The sequence below is a fragment of the Heterodontus francisci genome, chromosome 31 (genome assembly GCF_036365525.1).
Source record: "Heterodontus francisci isolate sHetFra1 chromosome 31, sHetFra1.hap1, whole genome shotgun sequence".
Classification (NCBI taxonomy): Eukaryota; Metazoa; Chordata; class Chondrichthyes; order Heterodontiformes; family Heterodontidae; genus Heterodontus; species Heterodontus francisci.
The window spans coordinates 62,244,846-62,262,840 of record NC_090401.1 but is presented as its reverse complement, the minus strand read 5'-3'; the positions used below and the strand labels follow the sequence as shown (position 1 = coordinate 62,262,840).

Genomic DNA, 17,995 nt, shown 5'->3' with positions numbered 1-17,995 from the left:
CAAGGGAAACAACCCCAGCTTCTCCAACCTAACCTTGTAACTAAAATCCCTCATCCCTGGAACCATTCTGGTAAATCTCCTCTGCACCCTCTTAAGGACCCTCACATCCTTCCTAAAATATGGTGACCAGAACTGGATGCAATACTCTAGTTGTGGCCTAACCAGAGCTTTATAAAAGATTCAACATAACTTCCCTGCTTTTGTCCTCAATATCTCTATTTCTGAAGCCAAAGATCCCACATGCTTTACTATTTACTCTCTCAATATGCCCTGCCACCTTCAAGGATCTGTACACATGAACCCTCTGTCCCCGCACAATCTTTACAACTGTGCCATTAAGTCTATATTGCCTTTCCATATATCTTCTGCCAAAATGCATCACCTCACACTTCTTTTTATTAAATTCCATCTGCCACTTGTCTGTCCATTCTGCTAGCCTATCTATGTCCTGTTTCAGTTAATTTGTATCATCCGCACTGTTTATCACAACTCCAAGTTTAGTATAATCAGCAATTTTGAAATTGTACTTTGCATTTCAATATCCAAGTCATTTATTTGTACCAAATAAAGCAGTGGTTCCAGCACTGACCCTTGGGGAACACCACTGTCTACATCCTCCAGTCTGAAAAACAACCATTTACCACGACTTGCTGTTTTCTGTCCTTAAGTCAATTTTTATCCAATTGGACACTGACCCTCCTATTCCATGAGCGTCAATTTTGATAACCAGACTTTTATGTGGTACTTTGTCAAACGCTTTCTTAAAATCCATATAAACAACATCCACTGCATTCCCTTCATCAAAAAATTCAAGTAGTCAAGCATGATCTGCCTTTTACAAAACCGTCCGGCTCTCCTTAATTAACTCAAACCTCTCCAAGTGCCTGTTGCTTTTCCCCCAATTATTGTTTCTAAAACCTTACCCACCACTGATGTTAAACTAACCAACATGTAATGACCAAGAATGTCCTTATACCCTTTCTTGAATAAGGGCGCTCCATTTGCCAGTCTCCAATCCTCTGGCATTTCTCCCATAATAATGCTGGAAATACAGCAGCTCAGTCAGTAAGTCATAGAAGCCAAGGATAGGTCAATGCTTCAGCTTTGAATATCCCACAGAACAGCTTTTGATGTGCCAAGTCTTCCCTCTTTCAGCCACTGACTGAGCTGCTGTGCAGTTTCAGCATTTTTCCTTTTTTAATTCCATGTGTATATATATCCCGGGTCAGTAACTCACCTGTGCTGCCATGTCAATGAGTTTAATTATGCTGAGTTTTGACCCTACAGATGTCTTCAGAAAATCCACTAAACTACCTGAAAAAGAGAAAAAAATAGAAAGATAAATGCCACAATGACCTGGAAAACATTTTGGATTTATTGAGCAGTAGACTAGACTGTGTTTGAAATCATGCTCTATTATTTTAAATACTATTTGGTAAGGTAGAGTCTTTGAGTCTTTGTTAGGAGGTCATGATACCTAACATCCATCAGCCTTGCAAAATCTACTGTCTTGTTTCCAGTGAAAGTTGCTCTACTGTCCCAATATAGCATGTTTTTTTCATTTCAATGGTTATATGACTCAATGTTACCATTTTGCTTAGATTTAGTTGTATGAATTTAGAACTTTTGTGTAAAATAGCACAGAAAATCAAAACACACAACAGCTGAATAGAAGCTGCACCTGCCGTAGAATTTGGGTGCTAAATGCCCTGAGAAAGATGCTGGGCACCAAATCTTTTTCTTTTGTTGCATGCTATTTCTGCATTGTATCTTTCAGTCTTGTAAAAGGGTCCCACTTTATTTTTGAACTTTATACAGGACCTGGCCTTTATCCAAATATTTCAAAGTGCTGGCCTATACCTCGAACCACCAATTATCGGAAATGATTTGAGATAGGAAATGGAATATTGTAGTCAGGAAACATCAGAATGTACCACTATTGTCACAGTCCAAAATGATAAAATGAAATCTGATTAACTTAGGAAAACACACAGACTGTAAATACCCAGGCCAAAGCACATTATTTGTCATACTTGACCTTAAAAAAGCTTTTGTCTGTATCCAAAACAAAGAACAGGATGAGTTTTAAAATCTATTTATGTAATTCTTGAAAATATAAAACACCTACAGGATTGAAGGTTTGTGAGATCCTCTTAATGAGAAATGGTAGAATGCATATTTTATTCATAATTAATCATCAGCTAATCAAATTGTAAAAATGCAAAACTTTGAAATGATAATTTTCTGACAATGCTGTTAATGATGGAGAAACACAGGCAGTGTCCCATTTTTCATTATATTACAAAAATGAGTTTACCTTGGACGATTAAGTCAAACCATATAAAAAGTGCAAACACTTCATTGGAAATGATCAAATCATGTAAAATGAAAGAAAAAACACTTGAATTTATACGGTGTCCTTTATGACATCCCAAAGCACTTTACAGCCAACGAAGTACTTTGGAAGTACAGTCACTGTTGTAATGTAGGCAACATAGCAACCAATGTGCACACAGCAAGCTCCCATAAACAGCAATGAAATAGATGACTAGAAAATCTGTATTTGTGAGTTTGATTGAGGGATAAATATTGGCCAGGACGTTGAGTATAACTCCCCTGCTCTTTATTAAACTAGTGCCATAGGATCTTTTACATCCACCTGAGAAGACGGCTGGGATCTCTATTTAACACCTCATCCAAGAGACAGCACCTCCAACAGGGCAGCACTCCCTCGGTACTCCACTGGAACGTCAGCCTAGATTTTTGTACTCAAGTCCTGGCGGAGGACTTGATGCAGAACCTTTCGATTCAGAGGTGAGAGCGCTACCCACTGAGACACAGCTAACACTTACATGTATAAGGTAACCCTAGAGCAACCACATTTTATTTAACAGGAATATTTAAATGTTTGTTCAAAATATCAATTGAGGATCCTATAATAAAATTTTATTTGGAATATTCCATAGGATATTTTAATACAGGATGGACGACAGTCACATACCCAAAGACCTTTTGTATGGTGAGGTAGCTGGGGCCAGATGACCAGTGGGGCGTCCAAAGCTCCGCTTCATGGATGCTTGCAAACATGACCTGAAGGCCCTAAATGTTGATTATCGCACCTGGGAGCCATGAGCTGGTGAAAGGGGGAAATGGCGACACATCCTGTGGACTGGTCTGCACTACCACGATGACCAGTTGCTACAGCGGCTTGGCGACAGGCGCCAACGTCGAAAACAACAACTCACAGCGTCACTTGCTAGCGTCACTTGTGGCAGAACCTGCCTCTCAAGGATTGGCCTTCACAGCCATCAGCAAAGGTGCACCAAGAGAAGACACCCCACCTAAATGGATTGTTTGTTGCGTGTCCATCATCTTTTGTAGATGGAAGGATGCAGCCAACCATTTTAATACAGATACAAAATGTACTTTCTGTTCATGCTGTTCATCAACAGCATTGCCCTCATCAACCCTCTCTGTTACCTCTTCAAAAAACTCCAGCAAATTAGTTAAACATGATTTTCCCTTAACAAATCCATGCTGGCTTTCCTTAATTAACCCACATTTGTCCAAGTGACTATTAATTTTGTCCTGCATTATTGTTTCCCCACCACTGAGGTTAAGCTGACTGGTCAGTTGTTGGTGGGCTTATCTTTATATTCTTTTTTGAACAAGGGTGCAACATTTGCAATTTTCCAGTCCTCTGGCACCACCCCTCAGTCTAAGGAGGACTGGAAAATTATGGCCATTGGCTCTGCAATTTCCACTCTCTCTTCTCAGTATCCTTGGTTGCACCTCATCTGGTCTTGGTGATTTATCAACTTTAAGTACAAACAGCCTATCCAATACCTTCTCCTTATCAATTTTAAACCCTTCTAGTGTATTAATTACCTGTTCTTTCACCGTGACCTGAGTAGCATCTTCTCCTTGGTAAAATATTCATTTCATACCTCAGCTATGCCTCTTGCCTCCATGCATAGATCCCATTTTTGGTCCCTAATTGGCCCCTCTCCTCCTTTAACCACCCTTTTACTGTTTTTATGCCTGTAGAAGACTTTGGGATTCCCTTTTATGTTAGCTGCCAGTCTCTTTTCACACTCTCTCTTTACTTCTGTTATTTGTTTATTCACTGCCCCTCTGAACCTTCTATATTCATCCTGGTTCTCCATTGTATTATCTACCTGACATGTGTCATAAGCATATTTCTTCTTCTATCTCTTTTGTCATCCAGGGAGCTCTGGATTTGTTAGTCCTACCTTTTCCTTTTGTGGGAACATACCTTGACTGTGCCCTATCTCCTATTTGTGTGTGAGACTAACATGTCATCCATGTCTCCGCTTTAAAGACGTCTGCAAATGCAACATGAAATCCTGTGACATTGATCACAAGTCGTGGGAGTCAGTTGCCAGCGTTCGCCAGAGCTGGCGGACAGCCATAAAGGCGGGGCTAAAGTGTGGCGAGTCGAAGAGACTTAGCAGTTGGCAGGAAAAAAGACAGAGGTGCAAGGGAAGAGCCAACTGTGTAACAGCCCCGACAATCAAATTTTTCTGCAGCACCTGTGGAAGAGCCTGTCACTCTAGAATTGGCCTTTATAGCCACTCCAGGTGCTGCTTCACAAACCACTGACCACCTCCAGGTGCTTACCCATTGTCTCTCGAGATAAGGAGGCCAAAGAAAGAGACTAACATACTAGTAAGTCTAGATTTCTATCTAAAGAGACAAATTTGAGGAATAACTAGTCACAATTCTGCACATTTGAAGTCTAAGAAACAGCAAAATAGAACCTTGTCTTAATCATTAACAAACTGATCTCAAAGAAGCAATTTGTCTACCCAAGTGAACCTTCCTTCAGCTGGCATTATGGTGAGAAATATATGACTCACTGGATGCCTTCTTTTAATATAGTGAGCTGAACAAAGTAATCAGAAATGAAACAATCTGAGTTTGCCAGAAGTCTCAATGGTTAAAATATAAGAATTTACTGTAGATAAAACCAGCATTGATTGTTAGCCACACTAGGATCTGAATCTATGAAAAGTTGTTTAGCCCTGAGTAATTCAAGTTTAATAGCTTCTCATTGAACTAAATATAAAGAGTAGCTTAAAAATATTTGTTCTTGCCAATATAAAGGATAATAGTGGGAAATGGAACATCTTTCAAGTTGAGCTCCACCTAGTAACATCATCAAGCATTCTGTTGAGATAATAGAGTTCATGCAGGCAGTACACTCCCAGTTTTGCCCTGACAATGTTTTCAAACCTAAACCTTAGATCGACCCTTGCTTCAATAACCATGCAATTTTCCTTAACAATGCCCTCAATATGTCCTTTGAGAGCGATGCTGCCAAATTAGAGTTGTTTAACAAATTCAAGGACAGTTTTTTGCTGTGGAACTCGTGTCTACAGGGAACTGAATTTTCATAGCTGAAGCACATTTAAATTTAGACCAACTCTCACCAGAGGGAGTGTAAAGCATCATAACCTCTCCCTGAACTTGGCTTGAATATGTTTCCACTGTTAGATCAACATTAAGCACCGCCATTGGCCAGATACAGATTAAACCTAATTGCTTTAACAACATTTCAATCAGCAATACAACTACTTAGAAGGAGGATAGCAATTAACACAAATTAGTGTCAAAATATGGCAGTTCCATGCTGTGGACTTGGTGCACAGTAGGGACTGGGTTGAGACAATCCAATTTAATTCCAGTTAGGATTTTTACAATTGAGAAAATACTTTGATCTCATATTTATCTGGAATTGGGCTCCAGTCCTAAAGATGAAAAGGCAATGTTCAAAACCACTGTATCAACCAATCCTCAAGGAAAACATTTCTAACATGTTAAGCCACTCAGCCCCTGCTCTTTCCTCCAAATTATTGAAAACTGGCAAAGAATTAGTGAATAGTCACAACTACAGGCTGATTACATCTTTGTACACATGTCCCATCTTAAGAAATAAATGTAAAATAAGCTGGTTACTTCTAAGGAAAGGAGCACTGAGGAGGTCAGTAAGGCTGAGTTATATATTTTGTTATTTAAGATTTTGGTGATTCAGTCATCTTTTGAAAGTAATATGGTGAGATAATAATAATCATCAGGCAGAATACACTAAATCAGGTTTTGCATATCTAATATCTTTAACCAAAAAGCATTATTGACTTCAGCCACAGCTAAGTTGATAGCACTCTCACTTTTAAGCTATGGGTTCAAGTCCGGCTCCAGGACTTAAGTGCAAAAGTCAAATAGCTCCCACTTGAGTGCTGTACTGAGGGAGTGCTGCACTGTTAGAGGTGCTGCCTTTCAGATGAGATGTTACATTGAGCCCCTATCTGCCCTCTCAGGTGGTTGGAAAATATCATGGTATTATTTTGTAGAAGAGCAGGGGGATTATCCCGGGTGCTCAGGCCAATATTTATCCCTCAATCAATGTGACCAAAACATTATCTGGTCATTATCACAGTGCTGTTAGTGGGAGTTTGCGGTGCTGAAAATGGGCTGCTGCATTTCCTACACGATAACAATGACTACATTTCAAAAGTACTTCATTGGTGTCTGTGAAAGGTGCTACATAAATGGCAGTCTTTTTTATTATCATTTCTAATTCTTCAATAGTAACTCATCCTAGTAATAATGGTTGACATTTGTTATAACAGAGAAAGGAGAAATGATGGTTGTCACAACTTTTATATATTATTGGCAGATGCTAGAACATCTCCGTTGTTTTTAGCTACTTGATCCCCTCTTTCTGTTCTTTGGACAAAAGGGCAATTACAAGCAACCTGTTCCTGGGCCTCAGACAACAGTATGGGATCAGTCTGATATTTAATTCCATTGACCCCATTGATCGAGGTTAAAAGGCAAATAGGTAGGGATTCCTATACAGCTTAGATGGCTGAAAGCACAGTCAGCAATGGTGGAGAGAAGGGAGTGGCCAGAGTAGGAGGAACACAGTTCTCGGAGAGTTGTAGAGCTGGAGGAGGTTACAGAGGTAGGGAGGGGTGAAACCAGGATGGGATTTGAACATGAGGATGAGGATTCTAAATTGGAAATATTGGGAGACTGGGAACCAATGTAGGCCAATGGGCACAGGGGTGATGGATGAGCATGACTCAGTGTTGGTTAATATATGGGCAACAGATTTTTTGATGATCTGAAGTTTATGGAGAATGGAGGATGGAATTACAACTCGGAGAAGACTGGAATTGTCAATCCGAAAGGTGACAAAAACATGGATGAAGTTTTCGGCAGCAGATGGGCTGAGGCAGGGATGGAGACAAGCAATGCTACAGAGATCATCTTTGTGATGAAGAGGATATGGGTTGGAGTCTTAGCAGAGACTCAAATAGAATATCAAGGCTACTAACGGTCAGCTTCAGACTGAGATCACAGCTGGGGAGGGAGGTGTAATTGGTGGTGAGGGTATGGAGTTTACTGTGGGGCTGAAGACAATGGTTCTGGTCTTCTGAATAGTTAACTGGAGGAAATTGTGGTTCATGCAGGCTGGATGTTGGATAAGCAGGCTGACTACACACAGGCAGTGCGGAAGGGGCGGGGGCTGTGTGGTTGCAAGAGCTGGCGTAGATGTAGAGCTGGGTATTATTGACATACATATGGATCCTGAACCATAACTTCAAATGATTTCTCTAAGGGCAGCTAGTAAATGATGAACAGGACGAGGCTAAGAATAGATACCTGGAGGACTCCAAAAGTAACAGTGTGGGATTGGAAAGAGAAGCCATTGCTGGAGATGTTGCACCTACTATCAGAAAACTAAGAGTAGAAACAACGGAGAGCAATCCCATTCAGTTGGACAACAGAGGATGGGGCAGTCATGGAGTCATAGAGTCACAATGGCACAGAAGGAGGCCATTCATCCCATTGTGTCCATGCTAGTTCTCTACAAAGTCAGTCCCAATCCGCCACTCTATCCCCATAGTCCTGCAAGTTTATTTCCCTCAAGTGCACATCCAATTACCTTTTGAAATAATTGATCATCGCAACTCCTACCACCCTCATAGGCAATGAGTTCCAGGTCATTACCATTCGCTGGTTAAAAGGTTCTTCCTCACATACCCCCTGTATCTCTCGCCTAAAACCTGAAATCTGCATCCCCTAGTCCTTGGACCATCACCATCACTGGATACTGCAAAGGCTATGGGTCCTAACAATATTCCGGAAATAGTACTGAAGACCTGTGCTCCAGAACTGGCCGCACCCCTAGCCAAGCTGTTACAGTATAGCTACAACACTGGCATCTACCCGGCAATGTGGAAAATTGTCCAGGTATGTCCTGTACACAAAAAGCAGGACAAGTCCAACCCGGCCAAATACTGCCCCATCAGTCTACTCTCAATCATCAGTAAAGTGATGGAAGGTGTCATCAACAGTGCTATCAAGTGGCACTTGCTTAGCAATAACCTGCTCAGTGATGCTCAGTTTGGGTTCCGTCAGGGCCACTCAGCTCCTGACCTCATTACAGCCTTGGTTCAAACATGGACAAAAGAGCTGAACTCAAGAGGTGAGGTGAGAGTGACTGCCCTTGACATCAAGCAGCATTTGACTGAGTATGGCATCAAAGAGCCCTAGCAAAACTGGAGTCAATGGGAATCAGGGGGAAAACTCTCTGCTGGTTGGAGTCATACCTAGTGCAAAGGAAGATGTCTGTAGTTGTTGGAGGTCAATCATCTGAGCTCCAGGACATCACTGCAGGAGTTCCTCAGGGTAGTGTCCTAGGCCCAACCATCTTCAGCTGCTTCATCAATGACCTTCCTTCAATCATAAGGTTAGAAGTGGGGATGTTTGCTGATGATTGCACAATGTTCAGCACCATTTGCAACTCCTCAAATACTGAAGCAGTCCGTGCAGAAATACAGCAAGACCTGGACAATATCCAGGCTTGGGCTGATAAATGGCAAGTAACATTTGCGCCACACAAGTGCCAGGCAATGACCATCTCCAACAAGAGAACATCTAACCATCTCCCCTTGACATTCAATGGCGTTACCATCGCTGAATCCCCCACTATCAACATTCTAGGGGTTACCATTGACCAGAAACTGAACTGGAGTAGCCATATAAATACCGTGGCTACAAGAGCAGGTCAGAGGCTAGGAATCCTGCGGCAAGTAACTCACCTCCTGACTCCCCAAAGCCTGTCCACCATCTACAAGGCACAAGTCAGGAGTGTGATGGAATACTCTCCACTTGCCTGGATGGGTGCAGCTCCAACAACACTCAAGAAGCTCGATACCATCCAGGACAAAGCAGCCCGCTTGATTGGCACACCATGCACAAATATTTACTCCCTCCACCACTGCGCAAAGTGGCAGCAGTGTGTACCATCTACAAGATGCACTGCAGCAATGCACCAAGGCTCCTTAGACAGCACCTTCCAAACCCACGACCTCTACCACCTCGAAGGACAAGAGCAGCAGATACATGGGAACATCACCACCTGCAAGTTCCCCTCCAAGTCACACACCATCCTGGCTTGGAACTATATCGTCGTTCCTTCACTGTCGCTGGGTCAAAATCCTGGAACTCCCTTCCTAACAGCACTGTGGGTGTACCTACCCCACATGGACTGCAGCGGTTCAAGAAGGCAGCTCACCACCACCTTCTCAAGGGCAATTAGGGATGGGCAATAAATGCTGGCCTAGCCAGTAATACACACATTCCATAAATGAATTTTAAAAAAAGCTAATAGGAACAGCTATTCTTTGTCCACCTTATCGATGCCTGTCATAATTTTCTACACCTCTATCTCCTTTCCTCCAAGGAGAACAACCCCAGCTTTTCCAACCTAACCTTGTAGCTAAAATCCCTCACCCCTGGAACCATTCTGGTAAATCTCCTCTGCACCCTCTCAAAGACCCTCCCATCCTTCCTAAAGTGTGGTGACCAGAACTGGATGCAATACTTGTGGCCTAACTGGAGCTTACAAAGGTTCAGCATTACCTCCCTGCTTTGTACTCAGCATCTCTATTTATGAATCCCAAGATCCCATAGACTTTACTAATTTCTCTCTTTTATGTTCTGCTTCCTTCAATGATCTGTGCACATGAACCCCCAGGTCCCTCTGTCCCTGCACACCCTTTCGAACTTTGCTGTTAAGTCTGTATTGCCTCTCCCTATCCCTTCAGCCAAAATGCAACACCTCACAATTCTTTGTATTAAATTCTATCTGCCACTTATCTGCCCATTCTGCTAGCTTATCTATGGACCCTGCTCAAAACTGCAAAGAGTTTATGGACCAAAAGCAATAGTTTCCAATGGTCACAGTCACAGTGGATGTTATTTGTAGCTTTGATTAGGGCTGTTCAGTGCTGTGCCAGTGAAGAATCCTGATTGGAAGGATTTCAACATGGAATTGCGGGAAAGATGGGTATGGATTTGGAAGGTGACAGCATAGTCAAGCAGTTTGGAACGGAAAGGGAGGTTGGAGATTGGACGGTGGTTTGCAAGGACAGAGGGAACAAGGGTGTTTTTTGGAGGAGGAGGTTAATGTTGTTGCTTTTGAAAGTTGGGGGGTGCGATGGGGAGGTCAGAACCCAAGGAACAGGAACCATTTGTAATGTCAGCTAGCATTGAGACCAAGGAGTGAATTTGGGAGATCAGCAGTTTAATGGGAATGGAGTTGAGAACAGGAGGTGGGTCTTATGGGCTAGATTAGCTCAGAGATGGCATGAGGGAAGATAGGAGAGAAACTGGAGAAAATGCTTTTTCAGGGCTAGGGCAGAACCTAGAGTATTTCTTCATTCCATTCAATCTTAGACTATAGAACTTTATTATATTAACATTTTGATGCAAAGTTTCTCCCTGCAGCCATTAAAGGGTTAAAGTGTGGATGTTTGAGATACAGTAAATCTACATTTTCAAGTTCAACATTTGAGAACATTTACTCTGGTTCAAATATTCGTCAAATATTGCTCGCTTCTTGAATCTGCTACAGTTCTGATTGCTATCAAATTTTAAACCTGCAGATGTATTAGATGAATGGCATTGAGAAAGGGGTTTACTGAAAAAAGTCCTCCCTTGCAAATTCACCCCAGATCATCCACTGGCCTGTATGGGATACACATGGTACAAATAATCCAATGGCCTGTAGCTTGGTTTAAATGCTACAAACAATAAGCTAAGCTATAGGAACGACATGACACAAATAATCGGTACAGGGTTTACATGACAAATTGTCCACTGATCTGTACTTAGCATACATGATACAAATAGATTGCTGACTGTACTGGGGATAAGTAATACAAATTATACTTTGCGATTTGATAATTAGATTGCATCAATAAATTGAATTCATAAGTTATTTTTCAACTAGTCAGAAAACAATGAATTGATTTTTTTTCTTTTTCTTTTAATTAATCAATTTGAATACCCTTATAAAAGAAATAATCTTGTATTTTGAAAACATATTTTGGATCCCAGGCAATACAGATCTTAGATGATTTACAATCAGTGAGGTTAGATCATAAAAAGTTTCCTATCCTAAGAATAGATACTATAAGATATTTTACAATCTTCAATTAAACTAGCTAACATTATTATTGATAACATTTGTGCAGAGTTTGACCTTTGTTTGAATATTTGAAGAACTTAGATCTGTAAATTCATTGAACCGTTAATGTTTGTGCTCTCATATTTTAAAATAGGTTGTAATGAATCATAGAATCATAGAAAGTTTATGGCACAGAAAGAGGCCCCTTGGCCTCAATAATTCAGCATTTTTGATCAATGCACAAGCAACCTTTAATACCAAAAATTCATTTTCTGATCTTCCCTGACATGTCCTGTATATTCATTAAATAAAGGTTACAGCATGAAAACGAAAAACAACTGCTGAATGTACGCAACAGACTAGGTGGAACTTCCTGATGTTAGGTGACTCCTTTATTGTTCTTTTGTGCTATTGGTTATGTCTTTCATTTATTCAGGAATGAATAGGATTTAATGGTTATATTTGCAAGGGAGTCCTACATCTCAGATATATCATAAAACTATTAACATCAAGCTAGGTTACTGGAACTGAAGCATGCTACTGATGGGCTTAAAAAGAACAGCATCATCCTAATAGGTAAGAGGGTGTCCAATATTACTCATCAATGGGAAATGCATTTTAGGCAACTTATTTTGTTATTTATTTCTGCAAAAGCCTTGTCACAAAGTCCTTAAGTGTAATGGCTTTCAAGGTTGTGAAACGCACTAGCTTAGCATTCTGTCTTTTTAACTCCAAGATTGAGTTTGGATCCAGCCCCAGCAACAAGGTTAAAATCTCCTCTTTCTGCCAGTGAAATGAGTCTGAGCAGTACCACAAACCCTTGAACAGGAAATAGAATTGTCACACCAAGGCAGTTATATGCTCTAGTTAATGCAAGTCATTACAGGGTGTTTCATTCAGCACATGGTGTATCTACCCCGAAAATAACAAGTCCTAGAACAGCCTGCAAAAGAAAACTGGAATATCTTCCAATCTCAAGATTAATGGTAGTCACAAGCTTCATCCCATTAAAAACAACATCTTCTTAATCTTGCCATTGTAAGTATGTATTAATTGCTAATCTTGGTATTGGAGTATAGCCATTGGAAATAACATTCAGAACTTTTAGCAGAGCCTCACTGTCTTGCAACTTTACATGAGTAACTTTTCTTCAAAATACGTGACAACAAACTGCTGGATGCTTTATATATTGTATGTATTCTCTTCTGAAGTACACACAGTTCATATTGTGTGCTTATTTATTATGTAATTAGTGAAGCTGTTATTATAAAATTTAAAATCCCCAACTCGGACATTGTCTTTAGTCTCCAAGTTGTCAACAAACAAAGAACAAAGAACAAAGAACAGTACAGCACAGGAACAGGCCATTCGACCCTCCAAGCCTGCGCCGATCTTGATGCCTGCCTAAACTAAAATCTTCTGCACTTCCGGGGACCGTATCCCTCTATTCCCATCCTATTCATGTATTTGTCAAGATGCCTCTGAAACGTCTCTATGGTACCTGCTTCCACCACCTCCCCCGGCAACAAGTTCCAGGTACTCACCACCCTCTGTGTAAAGAACTTGCCTCGCACATCCCCTCTAAACTTTGCCCCTCTCACCTTAAACCTATGCCCCTAGTAACTGACTCTTCCACCCTGGGAAAAAGCTTCTGACTATCCACTCTGTCCATGCCGCTCATAACTTTGTAAACCTCTATCATGTCGCCCCTCCACCTCCGTTGTTCCAGTGAAAACAATCCGAGTTTATCCAACCTCTCCTCATAGCTAATGCCCTCCAGACCAGGCAACATCCTGGTAAACCTCTTCTGTACCCTCTCCAAAGCCTCCACGTCCTTCTGGTAGTATGGCGACCAGAATTGCACGCAATATTCTAAGTGTGGCCTAACTAAAGTTCTGTACAGCTGCAGCATGACGTGCCTATTTTTATACTCTATGCCCCGACCGATGAAGGCAAGCATGCCGTATGCCTTCTTGACTACCTTATCCACCTGTGTTGCCACTTTCAGTGACCTGTGAACCTGTACGCCCAGATCGCTCTGCCTGTCAATACTCCTAAGGGTTCTGCCATTTACTGTATACCTCCCACCTGCATCAGACCTTCCAAAATGCATTACCTCACATTTGTCCGGATTAAACTCCATCTGCCATTTCTCCGCCCAAGTCTCCACCGATCTATATCATGCTGTATCCTCTGACAATCCTCATCATTATCCGCAACTCCACCAGCCTTTGTGTCGTCCGCAAACTTACTAATCAGACCAGCTACATTTTCCTCAAATCATTTATATATACTACAAACAGCAAAGGTCCCAGCACTGATCCCTGCGGAACACCACTAATCACATCCCTCCATTCAGAAAAGCACCCTTCCACTGCTACCCTCTGTCTTCTATGACCGAGCCAGTTCTGTATCCATCTTGCCAGCTCCCCTCTGATCCCGTGTGACTTCACCTTTTGTATCAGTCTGCCATGAGGGACCTTGTCAAAGGCTTTACTGAAGTCCATATAGATAACATCCACTGCCCTTCCTTCATCAATCATCTTTGTCACTTCCTCAGAAAACTCAATCAAATTAGTGAGACACGACCTCCCCTTCACAAAACCATACTGCCTCTCGCTAATAAGTCCATTTGTTTGCAAATGGGAGTAAATCCCGTCCTGAAGAATCCTCTCTAATAATTTCCCTACCACTGACGTAAGGCTCACCGGCCTATAATTTCCTGGATTATCCTTGCTACCCTTCTTAAACAAAGGAACAACATTGGCTATTCTCCAGTCCTCTGGGACCTCACCTGTAGCCAATGAGGATGCAAAGATTTCTGTCAAGGCCCCAGCAATTTCTTCCCTTGCCTCCCTCAGTATTCTGGGGTAGATCCCATCAGGCCCTGGGGACTTATCTACCTTAATGCTTTGCAAGACACCCAACACCTCCTCCTTTTTGATAATGAGATGACTGAGACTATCTGCACTCCCTTCCCTAGGCTCATCATCCACCAAGTCCTTCTCCTTGGTGAATACTGATGCAAAGTACTCATTTAGTACCTCGCCCATTTCCTCTGGCTCCACACATAGATTCCCTTCTCTGTCCTTGAGTGGGCCAACCCTTTCCCTGGTTACCCTCTTGCTCTTTATATACGTCATTTACTCTGAGTTTGGGGTAATAAATCTAAAATGAAAATGGAGTTATTTTTCCCACTGAAAATCTCCTGGCAATTGTTTCTGTCCAGAAGATTAAAACAAGACTCTGGTTTGAGCCAGGAAAATTCCAACACAAACACATTTCTCCAGGGATTTTTATTTTCCATGGAAAGGAAAAGTCAGAAGTCTTTCCCAAAGAAAGTCTGAATTCAAAGTCCTGTACTATTATGGAAACTGTAGTATAAGCACAAGAACCTGTGCTTGATAATTAGCAATCTTTCCTGTAATACTTTGACTATATAGTTTTTAAATAATGAGGTGAAGTTCTGGAGTTTTGCAACTTGATTTGCTCATTGTTTAACGTATAGAGTTATGGCTTCGCTCAGTGAAGTAGGTCCCCAGAAATGCAGCAACTGAATAATATACTTTACAGCACAAACAAGCAATAGACTACCAAGCCTGAGTAAAGCATCATTTTGTAGCTGATTCTCATTTTGCAGAGATTGGCCTAGAAATTGGATCATGCCCAAATTGCGGCACAATCCAAGTGCAACACACGCCTTGAATGAGGTTGGTGGGAGGACCATGGCAAATTGACCTGTTAGCCAGTCACAGGCCAATGGTGAGCCCGGCTTTGGAGAGGGGTTGATGACTTCCAGTTGTCTCTAAGGATATCTGGTAATTCCGCGTATAGACCAGGTAATCTTGAAAGCTGGGCCAATGAGCCAATGCCAGCTGAATTCAGGGCAAACCAACTTCCACTTTTGGTCATAAAACAGCTATTGGGCTCCTAATTAATATACTCAGGCAGCGTAATGCACAATTCAGGGGCCTACTACACTCTATAAGTCCCAAGCCAATATAGCGATAGGTTTCTGAAGCTGTTCATGGGATGTCGGCTCCCTAAATTAGACCTTGTTGCATTGTTTCTCAGCTGGAAAACAGGCATAACTAGGTCCAATTCACCTCCTTTAAGAAAAATATTAAATGATGTAAATTTAATGTCAATAATGATGGTCTCCTAAAACTACTCTGACAATTTTATAAACATTTGATAAAACAAGAATACTTAGTAATGTTTACCACGCCCCCAAAAAATCAATCCTTACTTTGTTGACTTATGCATTTTAAACCTGGTGTTGGAGCTTGTTGGTGCTTCAATATTGATGGAGAAGAACGCTGTTGCCTCTTTGTGTAACGTGAAGATTTTCTGCAGGTGATATTTCTGGCAAAATCACACGTTGGTTTTCAATATGCTTACAATTTATTTTTTTTCAATGGATTTATGATGTTATTAGGACTACCAATCAAGGTAAATTCATTTACATGTGACCAGAATGATTCCCCCTCCACTGTGCCAGGAGATAATTGAAAAGAGGCTTTTGCTTGTGATTCTTAATCATAGCAAGTTCCTTTCTTGACATTGTCTCTGGGGAAAGAAGCAATGGGAATGGTGGCACTTCAGGTGGGTCTCGGGTCTATCTCAGTTGCTTTCTCAAGATTGGTGTTTTAGAGGCCTTAAAATTAATACTTTATCTTCACATTGTAAGCAACTCATGTACAGTCTGTTCTAAGGTGATTTTTATTGATTTGTAGCACCAGGTTCTCCCCCCAAAATTCCCATATACTATACCTTCCAAATCAATCCAGAATGCTCCTGACTCTGTAGGTTGCAGGCAAATGTCTGATGCCAAAAATATCAGCTGGTAAAATTTCCACAGGTCTTCTCTAATCTCCCACTGTATCTTTGTTAAATGATTGACAGAAATTCTAGAGAAGTGACATAAATGGCCACTTATGCTTTTCCTCTAGGGTTTCTGCTGACCTGCTAAAGATATAGTGGGAGATTGGAAGAACACCCACCATAATTCCAGGTACAGAAGTTGGACATTTTTTTTGAAAAAAGTTATAATATGTTGCCAATCTTAACTGGATATCTGGAGCTGAAGGACGGAAGGAAAATTAAAGGGTCAGAAAATCCACATATGCTCTTGTGCATCTCCAAGAAGCTAATTCATAACCGGTAAAGGCCTTAAAACAAGTTCTTTGTGAGACTTTTCCAACAGGGAATGGAATATTATTTGGGGGATCTATGTAAGTGGAAGAGAAATAATTTTGAAGTTAAGGGGTATGGAACAGTGAAACAATGGTCTAAAATACTAAAGAGCAAAACGAAATGTGTAATTGCTTCAAATATACTATTACATTCAAGATGCAATGTGTATGGTGTCTAAACTATGATGTTAAGCTGCGTTTAATGTGTACACTGCTACAATTCCTCGAAGAGAGTTAACGGAATTCGTTATTTGTCTGTAAGCGGACAGTTTACCATTTGACATATACTCTGTGATGATGTAAATTGGTTCCTCAGTGACCACGGCATTGAGTTTCACCAGTTTGCGATGTTGCAGAGTCTTCATCAAGTTGGCCTCAGCTAAGAAAGCCTCCGGAGACATACTCCCAGTCTTCAAACACTTAATGGCAACTTTGGTGTAGTTGTTATAGTAACCTGCCAATGAAGGGCAAAACAATTAAAAATCAGTGAATTTGCAACATACATCATCTTGTATTGAAACACAACACCTCATTCAGGACCAGGTGTCTTGATGAGTGTTATAAAATCCAGTTTACTGGACAGTGCAGACTTACATCAAATTAGCAGCAACAGAAACAAAAGAGTTTGGGAATATAGGATTTGTGACCTATTTTCCTGTTGCTCAGAGTTAATGGCCATTTCAGTAGCCCTTGGACAGCAGAATACAATTCTTTAAACCTTACACAAATCCCCATCATGGGGAATCCTGTTATCCCAGTAAGGAATGTGGGGAACTTTTTTCACTGCTTCTGGCTCAGCAGAGATCCAAATACAGGGTTGTGCCATTTACAACAAGAATACCTGCAGCTAACAATAGGGTTGCCACAACAGGTGCACCAGTCAATTGAGGCTTTAAATCTGCCTTCACTTCATTCCAGTGAGCTTGCATGCTGCTTGATGCGGACTGTCACATGGAGTTGCACTCTCCTCACTACCAATTCATACAACACCAGCTTTATTTCAGCAGCCATCAAACAGGTGGTCAGGTGTCAGATTGTTCCATTACGTACCTGCAGACTCATGACTTCATGTTGGATTTCCTTTCATTTTAATTTTTAGCAGATATTTCCTAGCCCTGTTTCCCACCCCTCCAACCATTGAGTGGATCTCTTTAAATTTCATCCACACACAATTTGCCAAGCCCACCATTAATGTGGTGCACACATCCAAATCTGCACCTGCAGCTATACCTACACATGACAATAAGCTGACCGCGGAATATCACATGCACACAGCAGCGTGCACTTCACGCGA

At 41.3% G+C, this 17,995-nt stretch overlaps 1 protein-coding gene across 4 annotated transcripts in view; it reads right to left on the bottom strand.

Moving 5' to 3' along the window:
• The window catches only part of LOC137347333 (proto-oncogene tyrosine-protein kinase LCK-like), a 133,703-nt gene that overhangs the window by 42,425 nt on the left and 73,283 nt on the right, over positions 1-17,995 (bottom strand). For all 4 annotated transcript variants that reach the window (XM_068011775.1, XM_068011776.1, XM_068011779.1 and 1 more), the window contains 2 exons: positions 16,976-17,155; positions 1,238-1,314 (listed from right to left, as the gene is read on the bottom strand). In XM_068011775.1, coding sequence (XP_067867876.1) covers positions 1,238-1,314; positions 16,976-17,155 — 257 coding nt within the window. The remainder of the gene's footprint in view (positions 1-1,237; positions 1,315-16,975; positions 17,156-17,995) is intronic.